The 15986-nt window shown below is 34.4% G+C and overlaps 1 protein-coding gene across 6 annotated transcripts in view; it reads left to right on the top strand.

Annotated features, from left to right (window-relative positions):
• Positions 1-413: 413 nt before the first annotated feature.
• The window catches only part of LOC113040288 (contactin-1-like), a 34552-nt gene continuing 18979 nt past the window's right edge, over positions 414-15986 (top strand). For 2 of the 6 annotated variants that reach the window (XM_026198633.1, XM_026198634.1), the window contains exons 1-4: positions 492-829; positions 3051-3368; positions 11290-11622; positions 12370-12651. In XM_026198633.1, the coding sequence (XP_026054418.1) occupies positions 784-829; positions 3051-3368; positions 11290-11622; positions 12370-12651 (979 nt within the window). In that variant the 5' untranslated portion in view covers positions 492-783. Of the gene's footprint in view, positions 830-3050; positions 3369-11289; positions 11623-12369; positions 12652-15986 lie in introns of all 6 variants that reach the window. The other 4 variants (XM_026198630.1, XM_026198629.1, XM_026198632.1 and 1 more) reach the window with 4 other exon arrangements.

The raw sequence follows: 15986 nt of genomic DNA, 5'->3' as shown, positions 1-15986 counted from the left end.
TTCTTATTTCAAACTTTAGCAGTTCCCAAACTGTGCCATATTCCTTTCTGATTTGTGCCTGTGTCCAGTATATTATTTATTGTTTGGATATGCTCCACATAATCTTGATGGTGCGAAAATGAATTATTTAATTTCCAATAGCCTGCATTTCTACAATTACATTGGACAACTTCAAATTTAATGTTTAAAGTTAAAACTCTGTGATCAGTGAGAATAGTAGGTCATATTTTAGTTTGCAAAACATTTTGTTCTAATTCTGAGGAAATTAGCCAAAAGTCAATTCTCGATTGCTGAGTCATTTGCTTGCTCCATGTAAATTGTCTAACAAAGGGATTTCTATATCTCCATATGTCTATGAGAGCTAAATTATTGCAAAAATTCTGGAGGTTGTTATTTTTATTAAAGACTCTTGGGGGGAATCTATCTTCTAGAGCATTGTCATGAACCCGGTCGAGTTTCTTGCCGCCTGAGCTATGCGCATGTGTGAAAGAGAAAAACGGAAGCTTCAGCCATTTTAAGTAGGCCACTGGACTGTGCTTTTTACTATTCTTGAAAATAGATAATATAGACCTGACTGTTTCAGCATAATATAAGCAATTGAGGTAAATGACCAGTTAACGCTACTCAGTGTAAATGTCTTAAGTATATTATTTTTCTTCTGTTGTTCGGTTCATGCTGCAGATCTCTGGTTCAGGGCGCGGTCCAGAAACGGATCTCTGACAAACAGGAGGAGGATTTCAATAACTCTCCGGATCATATTTATACACGAAACTCTACAACAAGATGAAGAGCGCACTTACAGTTGTTCTTTTCCGATTATTCACGATCGGTAAGTTTGGTTTTTAAGCATAGCTGCAGCACTTTCAGTTTCGTTTTCCTACACACTAGAAATGTAGATTTTCTTTTCCGTATTTTCTTATTCCCTGCTGAGTTCATAAATATAATAAACATTATCATCACTGTAAAACCCGATAAGTAAACTTAACTCAAACCGTTTGAGTAAATAGATTGCCTTGATTTAAACCATGTAAGTTTTAAAACTTTGCATTCAAGTAATTAAGTGATTAACTAAGTGCTGATTGAGAATTAGTGATGAACAGCTGCTGTTAACAAACAGAATCACTGAAGAAAAGAGAAACACAAGAACTACTACAACTGACTTCAGACACAGACTTAGATGAAATCAACTGAAATAAAATACATGAAATCTCTCAACATCTGATTAAACAACCCCACAAACAGCATCACCAGCTCCACTTATTAATAACCAGACTGACTTTATTTCTGTCAGACGTCTACAGAAGATCTGATTGAGAATGAACTAAGGTTTAGATGTTGATTTATTGTTTCATTTGAAGTAACCATGTTAGAGATCAGTGTTTGCTTTAGTTGGGCTCTTGACCCTTGATTTCTGTCTTAGTCTTTTCTCTGGCTGTTATAACCATGTGTTTCTAAAACACATTTGTTGTAACTCAAAAGCCCAGAAGAAATGTCATCAGGTGTTAACCTGTACCTAGGTGTAGGTTGTTATACTTTATATTGGTGATGATAATCATAAATTATTGAACTGTACAGAGTTTAATCTCTGATAAAATAAGTGTTGTGTAATTTGATTGATTATAGTAAAAGTGATTCTAAGAGCCAGTGCTTCTGCAATAATCAGTTAATCTGAATGACTTTTCAAACAGTGTGGTCTTCTACGGTGTCAAACAGTCACACAAAGACATCAATAATCAGAATATGAACCTCAACAATGGTGACCATAAAAAAAATGCTGCAGAGCATGCTGGGAGCCATGGATGAGTTTTGTACTACAATAGTACCCAGCATGCATTGCAGCATGTTTTTTTCCATTACCACTGTAGAGGTTAATATTCTGATTATTGATGTCTGTGTTTGACCAACAACTGGCATAGAAGAAAAATGTATGTGTACAAAAAGTTTAGAAAGTCATTTTTATATTAACTGATTATCCCAGAATCACTGGCTATTAATGTTACTTTTACTAGAATCACTTCTACTAATTACACAACACCTATTTCATCAGAGATTATAGACTCCATACAGATAAATAATTGATGATTATCATCCCCAACATAAAGTATAACAATCTACACCAAGGTACAGGTTAACACTTGATGGCATTTCTTCTGGGTTTTTGAGTTATAACAAATGTGTTTTAGAAACACACGGTTATAACAGCCAGAGGAAAGACTAAGACTGAAGTCAAGGGTCAAGAGCCCAACTAAAGCAAACACTGATCTCTAACATGGTTACTTCAAATGAAACAATAAATCAACATCTAAACCTTAGTTCATTCTCAATCAGATCTTCTGTAGACGTCTGACAGAAATAAAGTCAGTCTGGTTATTAATAAGTGGAGCTGCTGATGCTGTTTGTGGGGTTGTTTAATCAGATCTTGAGAGATTTCATGTATTTTATTTCAGTTGATTTCATCTAAGTCTGTGTCTGAAGTCAGTTGTAGTAGTTCTTGTGTTTCTCTTTTCTTCAGTGATTCTGTTTGTTAACAGCAGCTGTTCATCACTAATTCACAATCAGCACTCAGTTAATCACTTAATCACTTAATTACAATGTATATCTTCTTTCAGGGAACTCAACTGAATTAAGTTCAGAGTACTCATAACTGTTAGTTTTTTCAACTTAAATGGTTTACGGCAATCCGTTTCCTCAAATGGTTCGAGTTAACATAACTTAAGGATATCTGTTTACTCAAACCGTTTGAGTTAGGTTTACTTGTCAGGTTTTACAGTGCCTCTTATTTATTTGGAGCCCTCTTTGTTTGCTTTAGGCTGTTTTGTTATTTTATTTATTCATATTCATTCATTTGAATGTAGTCTGCCCAGGACCATAGCTAGGTATCCAGGGCCCTGGTGCAGGTTGTTGTTTTCTTTCTCTTGTTAAAATCTGTGCCCCCAAGAATCACCACCATCTTTCTCCCCGTTCTGCTACAAGTCACAAGATATTTCCACTGATTATGATTTCTGAGTGTTTTATAAGTTTAATTTCTGACTGTTTCTGTTTATCTGCAGGTGTGTGTGTTGATGGATATGAAGTGTCAGTAACAGAGGGAGATTCAGTCACTCTAAAGTCTGGTGTTACTGAATTAAAGACACTTGATGAGATTGAGTGGATGTTCAATGGAACTCTTATAGCTACCATCAGCAGAGGTGACAGTGGGATCTCAGTATGGGTTAAAGCTGATGGGTCATTCAGAGACAGACTGGAGCTGGACAATCAGACTGGAGATCTCAAGATCAGCAACATCAGCACCACAGACTCTGGAGAATATAAACCACTGATCAGCAGCCCCAGTGGATCCCCCCCAGAGGTGACATTCACTGTCAAAGGTATTTTTTATACAATAGTGTTATTTATCACTCTACACTCTCAGAAACAAATGGTTGCTCTAAGCAGGATTGTATTATTGTGTCCCCTTCCTCAAATAGTATGGTAGTAAAAAACAAACAAAAAGAAAAACCTTCAATGGGGTCACAATAGAACTTGAATAAAATATAAAAGTAAATAAATATACTTGTATACTTACTGTATACTTTACAAATGACAACTCTAGATAGTTACCCAAGGCTATGGTTTTAATAGTTGTCTGATTGATTTTATAGTCTTGAGCATTCAGAAATCATACAAATGAAAAGTAAGCAGTTTTACTATGATAAAACCATGGTTAATTTTTGTAAGGGTTGCGATATCCACATATTTTTTGTTGACGAAATTATAGAGTATGTGTCAACTATATATAGTTAAAAGGTGGCTAAAAAAAATGAAAGATTAAGAAAATATTTGAAGTAAATGTTTGGTCAAAAGCCTACAAGAATGCGGTTTACCTGTAAGTGCAGCAGCAGCAATTACCAGCATTTGGCTCCCTTTGCAGGCATTTGTAATAACATTTAATGTACATAAATTGTTTATTTTGTATTACATTATATATTTTAATACCATTATTGAATGAAACTTAAGCAATCATTATTGCCTAATTGTTTTTATGTAATGCATTTTAAGTCATTTGAAAGGCTATTTTTGGCTTAGATCTGTTTTATAACTACAATAAAATATAGTCTTAATACTTCTTCTTAATTTATTTGAAGTAATGAAACCATAGTTAATTTGCGGTTACCATGGCTAACCATGATTTTTGGTTTTATTTTTGTTAAAACCATAGTTAGGAGTGTATAATTTTATCAGTTGTTTATTATTCATGCAAAAATGCATATTATTACTGTTATAGCTTTTATTAATAACTATTGCTTATATAGCTGATAATGTTGTCTAGTTCTCGTATGAATATTTATAGCATGATTTGTGGAAAATGTAACTACTATAGCCTTTTGAATGAAATAGCATAGACTTCTTCATGGCTAATGTTTGCATATATTATTTCATTCTGCAGCCTACCTACTTCTACAGATCTGTGCACTGGTGTTAAATGCTACTGTTTCTGACAGATTATATGAAGGTTTTTTATTCTTTATTTTTTTGTGTTTACCTTTTTGATACTGTCAGTTAAAGTGCCGGTGATGCAATGTTGCCAGATATTGATACTAAAACAAACAAAAGACGCAAAATAAATAAAAATAAACCAACATTATTTCAGATCTTTTAGAAATAGGATAATATAAAGATATCACCGATCCTTAACTGCAAATTCATACTTTATTAACTTTCTGAAGAAGTGTCAAATTAAGTGGACAAGACAAGTCCATAATGCTTAAATTAGCTGGATCTGGTAACACAGAGGCTATAACAGCACCCTTACTCACAGATCTCTAAAGAAAACGTATTCACTCCACCATTTCAATTCAATTCAAGTTTATTTGTATAGCGCTTTTTACAAAACAAATCGTTACAAAGCAACTTTACAGAAAATTATGTTTCTACAATATTTAGTAGTAGCTAGTAGTTTGTGCACATTTGACAGGATTTTAGAAAAAATTAAAATAATAATAATAATAATACAAGACGTAGTCAGCTAGACGATGAACTATCAATATTATTAATTAAGTTATTATATGATTCAGTGACACATTTAGCAATAATTGTTAGTTCTGTTTGTTCATTCAAGGTTAGCATCATCTGAGGTCCTCTGAGGGTCAGCATCATCTCTTCTCAGGTGTTCTGGATCCAGACTGGAGCTTGTATAAATCCTAGTTACCACGGGATGTGAATCCCGTGACAAAACATAGAAACAAAATACAGACATCATTAGCATAGCTGCTGATCCAACATAGTAAAATTAGTTTAACCCAAGCTAATGAATAAAAATTCATTTTTAATTCACTCACAATTAAAAAGATACATTATTCGAATGCTTGGCGAAAGAGATGTGTTTTCAATCTAGATTTAAACAGAGAGAGTGTGTCTGAACCCTGAACATTATCAGGAAGGCTATTCCAGAGTTTGGGAGCCAAATGTGAGAAGGCTCTACCTCCTTTAGTGGACTTTGCTATCCTAGGAACTACCAAAAGTCCAGCGTTTTGTGACCTTAGGGTGCGTGATGGGTTGTAACGTGCAGAGGTGGGTAGTAACGAGTTACATTTACTTCGTTACATTTACTTGAGTAATTTTTCGGGGTAACTTAGAGTAAACAGATTGCCTCGTTTTAAACAATGTAAGTTTTAAAACTTTGCATTTAAGTAATTAAGCGATTAACTAAGTGCTGATTGAGAATTAGTGATGAACAGCTGCTGTTAACAAACAGAATCACTGAAGAAAAGAGAAACACAAGAACTACTACAACTGACTTCAGACACAGACTTAGATGAAATCAACTGAAATAAAATACATGAAATCTCTCAAGATCTGATTAAACAACCCACAAACAGCATCACCAGCTCCACTTATTAATAACCAGACTGACTTTATTTCTGTCAGACGTCTACAGAAGATCTTATTGAGAATGAACTAAGGTTTAGATGTTGATTTATTGTTTCATTTGAAGTAACCATGTTAGAGATCAGTGTCTGCTTTAGTTGGGCTCTTGACTAGGGCTGAGCGATATATCAACGATATGATCATGCGCATCTAATCAGTAAAGCTGCTTCCGTGATCACCGCTAAAATCTCCATCACATAATTGTTTTGGCATTTAATAGACAGCAGAGGTGGGACTTTCAAGTCACAAGCAAGTCTTCAAGTCATATCCCAAGTCCTCAAAGGGTTAAAGCTAAAGAGATAATTAAGTGACTAATTAAATGATGATTGTGCATTAATGATGAACACCTGCTGTTCTTGAGAATTACAGAGGATCAGATGTTGATGTTTTATTGGTTAAAGTGATGCAACCATAATGGAGACCAGTGTTTGCTTTAGTGGGGCTCTTGACCCTTGACTGTCATGTTAGATCTCTTTATGTAGCATTGCATGAGGTGCTGTAAAGCAGAGAGAAGAAATTAATCTGTATGTGATAGGTGGTCAGATTACAATCAAATGAACATTAGCTCTATTTAAATTAAGCATAATCAACCCAGTAAAACTACTCTATGGGGAAAAAAAATTAAAGTGAATTTTAAATCTACTAAGTGCATACAAAATTTGAAAAACTGTACTCTGTAGACACACACAGACATCAAGAACCAGCATATGACTCTCAACAGTGGTGACAATCAACAAAATGTTGCATGCTGGGTAAAACCTTAGTAAAATCTCCCGTCATGCACTGCAGTATGAAAAATTGTCACCACTGTTGAGGATCGTGTGATAAGTGTGTTTGTCTAAAAACCTGAACTGATTGTCTTCTTTTGTGTCTTTCAACATTGAAGCATTGTGATTTATTTATTTTTTTACTTCAGTTCAGTAACAGCTGAATGTCAGTCTACTATCCAGAGATAAACACAATTTCATGATGTTCAGTCATCATGAATTATAAGCAGAAAAAACATAAGATCATCTGTTACTGCAAGGTTTGACTCAGCAATGCATACATGTTTGTTGCGAAAACAATATCGAAATTGTTTTGAATCAAACTGCTTTGAATTAGTAAAAGGGTCAAGACACTACTTAAAGCAAACCCTGACCACAATTATGGTGACATAGTGTTTTTTTTTCTTTTACTTTTTTTTCAGTTGAAGGCTGTGGCTAAATTCAGTTGTAGTTCTTGTGTTTCGCTTTACTTCAGTGATGTTGATTGTTAACAGCAGAAGTTCATCACTAATGTACAAATATCATTTAATTAGTCACTTAATTATCTCATTAACTTTAACACTTTGAGGACTTGGATATGACTTGAAGATAGGGCTGGGCGATATATCGAGCGATATGATCATGCGCATCTAATCAGTAAAGCTGCTTCCGTGATCACCGCTAAAATCTCCATCACCTGCTTATAATTGGAGTGGCATTTAATAGACAGAGCCGTAGATCGCTGACAAGCCACGCCATATCGCGCTCATTATCGCAGATGAATCGCCTTCGATATGAACGCGATATGGCGTGGCTTGTCAGCGATCTACGGCTCTGTCTATCAGAGGTGGGACTTTCAAGTCACAAGCAAGTCTTCAAGTCATATTCAAGTCCTCAAAGGGTTAAAGCTAAAGAGATAATTAAGTGACTAATTAAATGATGATTGTGCATTAGTGATGAACATCTGCTGTTAACAATCAACATCACTGAAGTAAAGAGAAACACAAGAACTACAACTGAATTTAGCCACAGCCTTCAACTGAAAAAAAAGTAAAAGAAAAAAAAACACTATGTCACCATAATTGTGGTCAGGGTTTGCTTTAAGTAGTGTCTTGACCCTTTTACTAATTTAAACCAATTTGATTCAAAACAATTGCAATATTGTTTTCGCAACAAACATGTATGCATTGCTGAGTCAAACCTTGCAGTAACATCTTATCTTATGCTCTCATGCTTTTTCTGCTTATAACTCATGATGACTGAACATCATGAAATTGTGTTTATCTTTAGATAGTAGACTGACACTCAGCTATTACTGTCTGAACTGAAGTAAAAAAAAAAAAAAATCACAATGCTTCATTGTTGAAAGACACAAAAGGAGACAATCAGTTCAGGTTTTTAGACAAACACACTTATCACACGATCCTCAACAGTGGTGACAATTTTTCATACTGCAGTGCATGACGGGAGTTTTTACTAAGGTTTTACCCAGCATGCAACATTTTGTTGATTGTCACCACTGTTGAGAGTCATATGCTGGTTCTTGATATCTGTGTGTGTCTACAGAGTATAGTTTTTCAAATTTTGTATGCACTTAGTAGATTTAAAATTCACTTTAATTTTTTTCCCCATAGTGTTGATTTACTGGGTTGATTATGATTAATTTAAATAGAGCTAATGTTAATTTGATTGTAATCTGACCACCTATCACATACAGATTAATTTCTTCTCTCTGCTTTACAGCACCTCATGCAATGCTACATAAAGAGATCTAACATGACAGTCAAGGGTCAAGAGCCCCACTAAAGCAAACACTGGTCTCCATTATGGTTGCATCACTTTAACCAATAAAACATCAACATCTGATCCTCTGTAATTCTCAAGAACAGCAGGTGTTCATCATTAATGCACAATCATCATTTAATTAGTCACTTAATTATCTCATTAACTTTAACCCTTTGAGTACTTGGGATATGACTTGAAGACTTGCTTGTGACTTGAAAGCCCCAACACTGGTAAAAGATGAATGTCAGTCAATAAGCCAAAAAAGACTATCTCATGATGTCCAAGTCAACATGAGTTATAAACAGAAAAAGCATAAGATTATCTGTCATTACAAGGTTGAACTCAGCAATGCATACATGTTTGTAGTGAAAACAATATTGAAATTGTTTTGAATCAAATTTCTTTGAATTAGTAAAAGGGTCAAGAGACTACCTAAAGCAAACCTTGACCACAATTATGGTGACATAGTGTTTTTTTTTTCTTTTACTTTTTTTTCAGTTGAAGTCTGTGGCTAAATTCAGTTGTAGTTCTTGTGTTTCGCTTTACTTCAGTGATGTTGATTGTTAACAGCAGAAGTTCATCACTAAGGTAAAATCATCATTTAATTAGTCACTTAATGATCTGATTAACTTTAACCCTTTGAGGACTTGGATATGACTTGAAGACTTGCTTGTGACTTGAAAGTCCCACCTCTGCTGTCTATTAAATGCCACTCCAATTATAAGCAGGTGATGGAGATTTTAGCGGTGATCACGGAAGCAGCTTTACTGATTAGATGCGCATGATCATATCGTTCGATATATCGCCCAGCCCTACTTGAAGACTTGCTTGTGACTTGAAAGTCCCACCTCTGCTGTCTATTAAATGCCACTCCAATTATAAGCAGGTGATGGAGATTTTAGCGGTGATCACGGAAGCAGCTTTACTGATTAGATGCGCATGATCATATCGTTCGATATATCGCCCAGCCCTACTTGAAGACTTGCTTGTGACTTGAAAGTCCCACCTCTGCTGTCTATTAAATGCCACTCCAATTATAAGCAGGTGATGGAGATTTTAGCGGTGATAACGGAAGCAGCTTTACTGATTAGATGCGCATGATCATATCGCTCGATATATCGCCCAGTCCTATTACTAAATATATAAATAATATTTGACCTTCGATTGTCTCAGTAAAGATGAGTTCTCAGGAGACACGGAGCGGCATCATCTTCCTCTTTTTGTCCTTCAAGGCAGCTTGAAGTAAGCTTGTGTTACTGAAGTAACCAGTAACATCGATACAAGTTTTTCATGTTACAGTGTGCTACAGTTTGTTGCGGGTTATTATTGTCATTCAGTAACACAAGCTTACTTCAGGCTGCCTTGAAGGACAAGAGCTCATCTTTACAGACTGAGATGATCGGAGGTCAAATATTATTTACATATTTAGTAATACAAATCACTGTGAGAGATTTCCATAATGCACGCCACTCTCTTGGACAGGTGCTCTCTGTACTTCCCGGTCAGAGAGCACCTGTCCATCAAAAGCTCACTATCCAATCAGAGTAGATCACCTTTAACCCCGCCCCCACGAGAAGTTTGTGTCAAAACTCCAAACGAAAAACTGCGAAGCAAAAAGCTAAATCTGTGGCAATGCATTCAGAATCCACGATTAGCGAAAACGAATCTTTGAAAAACATTAACAAAAATGAAGCATATTTGAAGAGCCTGTTACATTTCTGTGACTGTTTTTTTTTTTTTCATTTTCATGGTGTTTTTTTTTTTCTTTTGTAATGGCATATTTTTGATAGTTTCTGAAAAAGTTACGTTCAGTTTTATAAAGTTTCATTCATTATTATTGAGGCAAATGTAATTCCATGTTTTTTAAGAAGTCTATTCTGCTCATCAAGGCTGCATTTGATTAATTAACAATACAGTAAAACATTAATATTTTTAAATATTATTAAAATTTAAAATAAACTTTTTCTATGTGAATATATAGCAAAGCTGAATTATTAGCATCATTACTCCAGTCTTCAATGACACATGATCATTCAGAAACATTCTAGTATTCTCAAGAAAAATTAGATATACTGACTTTTTTCTTTTATTTTTCTCTAGCAATTTAATGCATCCTTGCTGAATAAGGCATTTTTTTTTTCAATCAGCACAGACTGGCTTCAGTCTAATCTACATATTTGACCATTTTGAATCACCAAGAAATGTTTATGTTTTTAAAAGAAATGGATACTGTTATTCACTCACAGTTAAACTCTTCCCAGAACTCTTCAATCCTCAGATTCATTCAGCAGCAGCATCTCAGTCGTCTCTTCACTGTAAGCGTGTTAGTGTCCTGTTCACTGAAGCTCATATCTGAACAACAGTGAGGGTTTGTGTAGTGTTTGGAATATTCTATAACTATTAAAATAACAACAGACTGAGGTGTTTCTATAGATATACTTATGTTTGGCCATTTTTATGACCACAATTTGACCTGCAAGTGTCCGCTTTGCAGTGTACCAAGTCAAGTATGATGAAGATTATGCAACAATGTGTTTTCTAATTAGAATAGAGTAAAGACTGCTGAGGGCTTTGTCAGCAATGGTTAAAATGTATTTAATTAGATTATGTTTAATTAAATTTTACCTAGATGAACATAAGCATTGATTTTTTTCATTGACAAAAGTTTTAGTGACTCAACATTTGAATAGTTTGTGTGTTCAAATACTCTATCTGCATTTGACTAGTTGAGATGGTTGCAGAAAATATTGTAGAAAAATCATTAGACAACACTCGTTGATCTGTGTTAGATCTGTTTAGTGACTGTTTGAAAAGTGCTAACTGACAGAATCTGTTTGTGTTTGTTCTGCAGTTGTGCCTGCTGCAGTGAAGTCAGTGTCAGTGCTGAAGGGAGATACAGTAACTCTACAGACTGGTCTTACTGAAATACAGAGAGATGATGTGATACAGTGGAGGTTTGGACAGCAGAAATCTCCAGTAGCTGAAATCAATAGAAAGGCTGGAAACGTCAACACTGTTGATACTGATGAGAGATTCAGAGGCAGACTGAAGCTGGATCAGACTGGATCTCTGACCATCAACAACACCAGAACCACAGACTCTGGACTTTATGAAGTTGAGATCAGCAGCAGCAGAAGCAGACACACCAGACACTATACACGGTCATTCAGTTTGACTGTCAGGGGTGAGTCCATCAACGTAATATTAAATATATTTAGATCAGTTTTGTGTGAATAGTTTAGATGAAAACGTATTTAGACTGAATTAAGGCTAAGAAACTACATGTTTGTGGTACTGATAGTTTATTTATTTTTATCAAAATCTCAAAGCATTATACAGAAGTGGTGTTCATAATCGAGTTAATCTCCATACATATTTTAAGCATCATTTGGTAAATTGAATTTAAGGACAAATTGAGCTTTTAATCATTCTGTTCGATTAATACATTTCCAAACACCAGTAAATATGTTCACCTGCACTATCATCTGATCTTATGAACATATTACTTTCTTTGGTGTTACTTTAAAGTAAATATCTTTTTTTTTTCTTTTTACAGCAAATGGCTGCTGTATAAATGATAAACATTAACTGATCAAATAATTAACTCATTTACTAAATCAGCTTTATTAGACAATATTTTTTATTAACCGAGATTTATGACCAAAATAAAAATATATCTTTGTGCATGTAAAGCTTTATTATGTAACATAAAAAGGTAATGGTAGAATGCGGACACAAACACACACACACACACACTCACACACACACTCTCACACACACACACACACACACACACACATATATATATATTCCAAACCCAATACAACTAAGCAGATGAGCTGGAAATGCTTTGAGACCTTCTAACTTAGCATTACAAGATGAATCTCTCAAACTGTTTGTGTTTGTTCTCATGTGTTTGTTGTTGAGACAGATTATGTGGAGAAAGTGTCAGTGCTGAAGAGAGATTCAGTCACTCTACACACTGGTCTTACTGGAACAGACAGAATTGAACAGATACGATGGACGTTTGGAGATGATGGCAAATTCATTGCTGACTTAAACGGCCCTGCTAACCAGGACAACTTTGGTCTGAATAAACAGACTGGAGACCTCATCATCAGAAACATACAAACAGATCAGAGTGGAGATTATAAAGTGGAGATCAACACCAGAACAATGATCTTACACAGGAAATACAAAATTACTGTGGTTGGTGAGTAGATTTTTTTTTATTGTTGGGTAAGATGCCCCCTTAAAAAAATAGCATATACTTTTAAATTGTAGCATATTTGGATACAATTTATTGTTTTGATATAAATTATGTATAATATATATTTTTAATGTGTCATTTATGTAAAATACCAAGTCATCTATGCTATTTAAAACTGAATTTTGACCATTTACATGAATAATAAATTATTAATCTGAAAGTTTAAATGATTCTATGATTTAGAGGCATATGAAATATTATCACATTTAAATGTTCATATTTTAATTGAAGATATATCATAATAGCAACACTATTAATGCAAATTGAATGATTTCAATCAATTGACCTGTATGTTTTAACCCCTTAACTGTCACTCCTCTTTTTGAACATTGACTTGAAAATGCACTGAATTTAAATGGTTGTAATTCATGAAATCTTTGGATTACAGACCTAAAGTGTGTCCTTTTTTAAAGAAGACACTCAGCAGATTATTGTATACTGTAGCTTTTCAAAAAATGAATGTGTTAAAAAGTTCTAGACAATTAGATTTGCTGTTGTTAGATTGGGTCACCATGCCAGATAATGAAGATCCAGCACTGGACACCAGATCCTGTCAGATAACATGTGACCCTGGAGCACAAAACCAGTCTTAAATCACTGGGGTATATTTGTAGCAATAGCAAAAAAAAACACATTGTATGGGTCAAAACAATAGATTTTTTAATGCCAAAAATCATTAGGATATTAAGTAAAGATCATTTTCCATGAAGATATTTTGTTGATTTCTTTCTGTAAATATATCAAAACTTAATTTTTGATTAGTAATATGCATTGATAAGAACTTCATTTGGACAACTTTAAAGATGATTTTCTCAATATTTAGATTTTTTTTTTCACCCTCAGATTCCAGATTTGCAAATAGTTGTGTCTCTGCCAAATATTGTCTGATCCTAACAAACATACATCAACGGAAAACTTATTTATTCAGCTTTCAGATGATGTAGAAATCTTATGACTGGTTTTGTGGTCAAAGGTCACATATCTGTTTCGTCTGGTATCTCAACAGCTAGTCAGCAGGGTTGTCGATACCCAAAACCCATGAACATCAAGTCTTAAACTAATAACAGTCTTCTTTTAGCCAAGAACATGACTGAGTAAAGCCAGAGATGAGCAGAAGCAGGAGTTGAAGTGATGATGAAACGAATAAGAGTTTATTCAGTAATTTTAGTTGTGTATGTTTCAATGCTTAGACTTCGTGTGACCAGCAGAAATCTAAGAAGTAATGTTATACCAAACTGATTCAATAAAACTTCCCATAAACCTTGATTTATCATAAACCAAAACAGACAAATATATATGTGGAAAAGTGATTATTTTCGACCCTCATTCTGAACCTTTCTCTAAAACGACGGGGCGGGTCCTTTCAGGCTTCTCAGTAATCTACTACTGTTATGATTGGCTATAGCGTTATTGCATAGGAAACAGTATCAACACCCCCTAACTGCTGTATGTGAATTTTATATGATAACATAATCAAAATTAAATAATTTCCAGTCATTTCCAGACAAAAGCTTTATGAAATCATTAACTTATGGTTAGTGATGCAGCTGCAGTCAGATCTAGTACCGCTTTATCTTTCATAGTGGTGGAAAGAATATACTAAAATAAATTCTACTTAAGTAAAAGTATTGCTACTTTAGCGATGATTTAATTGAGTACAAGTCAAAGTATTGAAAAATAGATGACTCAAGTAAGAGTAAAAAAGTAGTTTGCTGAAAAACTACTCAAGTTGCTGTGTTACAAAGTATTTTAGTATTATTTTTCTATTTTTACCCAAAATGAGACGATGTGAGCCTTACCCCCAACACTCATGTACTGTAATGTCTGTTTCACAAGTGAGACCCAGGAAATCCCTTCTGCACAAATGCATCAGATATCACTACAGCTGATATCTGATGACTACAGTACTTATACGGGCCGCCAAACCAAGGGGGAGCTTATAATTGAAACGAGGTAACTTACACGACCAGGTGCGGGCCAATCAGATTCCTTTGCCCGAGTCCGACCTGAGCCCGTGTCGCTGTCCTCATTACACAGCTGCTGTTGCAGTCATTATAACAGTTTAGTTTTGGTTTTTAATGGCAAAGTGGTCATATTTCATTTTTTAAATTTAATTCAGAAATATGATTGGAACATTTTGTTTGTTAAATTAATGTTTGTTTGTTTTTTAAATAGTCTACAAAACGGCCAGCTCAAGACCGTGAGTTGAGCATTTTGTCAGTTTATCCTTCTCAAAAAAAAAAATAAAAATAAGATTAGCATCATATTTTAGGAATTAAGTCAAAATTATGACAATGAAATCATGTTACATTCAATTAAAATTGAAAATATTACATCTGTATACTCCACCATAAAATTAATAATAAAAAGTATGTGGCACCTGACGAGATTTAGAATAGGCTAGTAAATGCATCTTTGTCAAGGCTATGAATAAGGTTTCTAAATACAAACTTCTCTGCTGGAATAATACCTGCATGAGGCTGATTGTGAAATACAAACTATGAGTTCTTTGTTGGCTTCATTTTCTTTCATTAACCCTTTGAAGTCGATTAACGCATATATGCGTTTTGAGTCATTTTCACCTGATAACCCCGAAAAGAACTTAAATTACACTCTCAGTTTTAATCGTACAGATAAGAGCAATACATCAATCGAATCTGTAAAGGGTCTAGTTTTTTTTGGATACAGACATAATAACAAAACACCTTTGTGCACTTATAAAATAACGATAACAAACAAGGTGCGCTGTCTACAGTCTTTGTCTCCGCTGATCGTCATGTACAAACACGTCATTAAAATGAAGTGTAACTCCGTGAATACTTAACGAAGATACATGAGAGAGATATCTATAGAAAGCCTGACATGTCTACTTTTAAACTAAACAAGTGCTGCCGAAAACAGATATTCTGAGATAAAGTAATCCATATGAAAACAACGCAATGTCTATTTTTCATGTCTCCCTTCATTATATTTAATGTGACCACGCCCCCGCGCTGAACGCGCTATTCATATTCAAACTGAAGCGCGCATACGCCCACACAGAAGAAAAAGCAGCGAGACTGTTCTTCAAGTTTTTATTTTATTTTACTGTTTGTAAAATAAAATAATACTTTCTTTGGTGTTACTTAAAAGTAAATATCTTAATTTTTTTTTTTTTTTTTTACAGCAAATGGCTGCTGTATAAATGATAAACATTAACTGATCAAATAATTAACTCATTAACTAAATCAGCTTTATTAGACAATATATATATAAACCCAATACAACTAAGCAGATGA

The sequence above is a fragment of the Carassius auratus genome, chromosome 22, assembly GCF_003368295.1.
Source record: "Carassius auratus strain Wakin chromosome 22, ASM336829v1, whole genome shotgun sequence".
Taxonomy (NCBI): domain Eukaryota; kingdom Metazoa; phylum Chordata; class Actinopteri; order Cypriniformes; family Cyprinidae; genus Carassius; species Carassius auratus.
The sequence above is the reverse complement of the archived record's forward strand: the minus strand, read 5'-3'. Positions and strand labels throughout refer to the sequence as shown.